The sequence below is a fragment of the Sciurus vulgaris genome, assembly GCF_902686455.1.
Source record: "Sciurus vulgaris genome assembly, contig: HiC_scaffold_475_arrow_ctg1, whole genome shotgun sequence".
In the NCBI taxonomy this organism is placed as follows: domain Eukaryota; kingdom Metazoa; phylum Chordata; class Mammalia; order Rodentia; family Sciuridae; genus Sciurus; species Sciurus vulgaris.
Genome location: NW_027632559.1, coordinates 12,072 through 15,128, shown reverse-complemented (window position 1 = coordinate 15,128; position 3,057 = coordinate 12,072). Strand labels below are relative to the sequence as shown.

At 44.9% G+C, this 3,057-nt stretch overlaps 2 protein-coding genes across 2 annotated transcripts; both read right to left on the bottom strand.

The window, feature by feature from the left end:
- Positions 1-434: 434 nt before the first annotated feature.
- LOC306652700 (transcription factor Spi-C) lies at positions 435-1,298 on the bottom strand (the record flags this gene model as incomplete). Its single annotated transcript, XM_079125446.1, has 1 exon — positions 435-1,298. Exon 1 carries the CDS (start codon positions 1,179-1,181, stop codon positions 435-437), a length of 747 nt encoding a protein of 248 aa, XP_078981572.1. The 5' UTR covers positions 1,182-1,298.
- Positions 1,299-1,382: 84 nt separating this feature from the next.
- LOC306652701 (ras association domain-containing protein 2-like) lies at positions 1,383-2,643 on the bottom strand. Its single transcript, XM_079125447.1, has one exon. The coding sequence runs from the start codon at positions 2,312-2,314 to the stop codon at positions 1,541-1,543; it is 774 nt and encodes a 257-aa protein (XP_078981573.1). The 5' UTR covers positions 2,315-2,643; the 3' UTR covers positions 1,383-1,540.
- Positions 2,644-3,057: the final 414 nt, after the last annotated feature.

The window sequence follows — 3,057 nt, the reverse complement described above, 5'->3', positions numbered from 1 at the left end:
TTAATTGAATAATTTAAGTTAATTGGTTTTTTTTTCCCCCTCTCTCTTTTTTCTGTCCCTCGGCAACTTCTGGGGAGATTGGTTCTAGGATCAGATACCAAAATCCTCGGACACTAAAGTTCCTTATATAAAATAAGGTAGTATTTGCTTAAAAGTGAGGAACATCCACTCAAATACTTCAAATCATCTCTAGGTTACTTATAATACCAATATAAAATAAATGTTACCTAAATAGTTATTACTGTATCATTTGGGGAAAATAACAAGAAAATAAGTTTGTACATGTAAAGTACAGAAACAATTGGTTTTTTCCAACATTTTCCATCCATGGATGTGGAACCTGTGGAGATGGAAGACCAACTGCTTTAAGAGAAAAAACCTGAGGCTTTGTAGGGTTGCCTGAAGCCAGGCAGTGGGGAAATGAGAGAGTGTATTTAGTAATCAGGGTAACTTAGCTCATGGTAATTGGCATATGCATAGTTGAAATTGGCATTCCAGTTATTTAAACTGAGATATTCTGGATCAGGTTGAACAGACTGTGAGTAGAAGATCTCTTTACCCAAGAAATGAGGTGGAGAGAGTCTTTGGAGAATGGCCTCGCTGAACTGGTAGGTGAGCTTCCTCCGGATTTTGATGATTTCCCCAGTTCTTCCATAATTCCTCAGGGCTCTGGCCATTTTCTGATAAGTCATGGTCTTCCGATTGCCTTTTCTTTTCCCCCAAAGTTCAGCAAGTTTTTCTTTGTTTTTTGATACAAACTGAAATATGCCTTTGCTTTTATCTACCCACTGAATACAAGATGCCATCTCGGGACTGCACAGGGACTCGTGGAGGTATTCAAACAGCCTGAGCTTCTTCCTGCCTTTTCCTCCCTTCTGCTGGAAGACAGCAGATTCTATGAACTGATTTTCAGTTATGTTCTGCAGAGGTTGATGAATACTTCCTTCAAAATAGAAGTCTGCAGCACTGTTTATCATGGTTCTCCAATTATAGACAGGTTCCTCTGTAGGAAACACTCCATAGCAGCTGGAATTTCCTCTGATGTGAGGACAATGGTTGATGAAAGCCAGGTAATTTTTGTAATCTGGGGCATACTGAAGATCTCCAGATGAATGCTGCCTTAGTACTTCAATAGCATCTTCAAAGGCTTGACCCAGCTTGTCTTGCTCAACAGAAGTCATGCTTCCTTAATAAGTGATGATTCCAAGAACGTGTAGTTTGGTGGGCCCAGCACAGCCTATAACTTCAGTCAACAAATCCAGCAACTGTTCATGCAAGTTCCTAGCATTTTTCCTGTGCTTAAGAGTCCAACGTAGCATCCAGCTGTGCAAAGTGTAAGTTGCCTTCCTTTCTTCTAAAACATGCATGCATCCTCCCAGCTGACTTCTTCATCCTGCTCCAGGGAGCAAATGATAGCTGATCAGGAGCTGCAGAGGCCTGCATCTCAACATTTCCATGGAAGGAAAGCAGCAAGCTTCCAGTGTGTCATCTCAGGTCATCCGCAGCCCCTGGGGTGTCTGGATCCCCTTGTTCTCATGGTTCAGATGGTTGCTGGGGTTTCGGCTATCTCCTCCAGCCTTTGCCGAATCATTAGCCGGAGCACGGTGTACTTGCGCATCAGCTTCTTTACTTCACGATCTTCTTCCTCTTGGAGCTTCTGAATGAAGCTTTTAAGGACAGGCATCTCAAACTTTATGTACTGGGCCACATCATAGGTGACTTCCTCCACCTGGTCCTTCTCCATCAGGAACACTTTAGAGACCTGCTCACATGGGCCCTGGAGGATTCGGGCAATCAGGGGGTAATCAGTGGGCTCCAGCTTCTGCTTTTCACCACTGGTGTGGACCACGTACAAAGCAAACTCCTCCGCTGAATTCTCTATCTTAAATTTGTTGAGCAGCAGCTTCAAGACCTGTGGGGTTGTCATGGTGCTGTTGATGCGGACATTGGTGACGGAACCATAGGCAGGCGTGAATACGGAGGTCTTGTGGTTGTAGAAATGGCCATTGATGGAGAAGCGGTGGCGTCTGATTCGCCGCTGGTCACTGGGTGTTCTCACGTTGCCACTGCGACGAACACCAACATCACTGCGTGTGCGCATCAGCTGTGGAGTGTCTTCCTGATCAGGTTTCAGGCCCCTGGAGTCTGTGGGGCTTGGTGTCTGCTCACTCTCGGGAGGCGCATCCACCTCGGAGATCTGAATGTTAGGCATGGTGAGGGGCTTCAGAATGGTGCCTTGAGCTCCCAAGTTGCAGCCGGAGTGCCAGGAGGAGGAGGATGGAGGGGGGCGGATGCGCTCATTGTCGTCCTGCATATGCAGGCGGATGGGCCGGCGTAGCCCCCAGGAGATATTCAGCAGCCCCTCCACAATGAACTCATCTTCTTCCTCTCTGTGCCGCAGCTGCAAATTCTGGCCTTCATAATACAGGTTGTAGGTCTTCAGATGCAGAATTTAGTTCTTGGAAATGTATTTATCTTGTCCACATGGGACAAGGGAAGATTGGTGACTATAGTCCATTCTTCCTTTCTCTTTTCATCCGAAGGGCAGGCTATAACTCTGGCCCGCTGTAGACAAGGACTCTGATCTCCAGAGGAAAGCGTTCTAGGCACCTCGATTCCAGACACCGGGTCTGACCGTTCTCTCTCCTCTTTCTCTCGCTCTCCCAGTCTATGTCTTTTGATTGATGAGTTTAGGCCATTATTATTCAGGGTTTTTAATGAAATATGATTTGTATTCCTGGTTATTTGACTCATTTTTTAATTTATTTTTTGACACGACTTGGTTCTTCCCTTATTTGACAATTCCATTAGGAGAGTTCCTCCCTTTGCTGATTCGCTTCTTTGTTTCTCATCTCTTCCTCATGGAATATTTTGCTGAGAATATTCTGTAATGGTGGCTTTGTTTTTGTAAATTCTTTTAGCTTTTGTTTATCATGGAAGGATTTTATTTCATCCTCAAATCTGCTGGTAAGTTTTGCTGGGTATAAGATTCTTGGTTGGCATCCATTTTCTTTCAGGGCTTGAAAAATGTTGTTCCAGGCCCTTCTAGTGCCGGGG

Coding starts and splice junctions, on each gene's coding strand:
- LOC306652701 (XM_079125447.1), bottom strand. CDS start 2,314: ATGCAGGACGACAATGAGCGCATCCGCCCCCCTCCATCCTCCTCCTCC.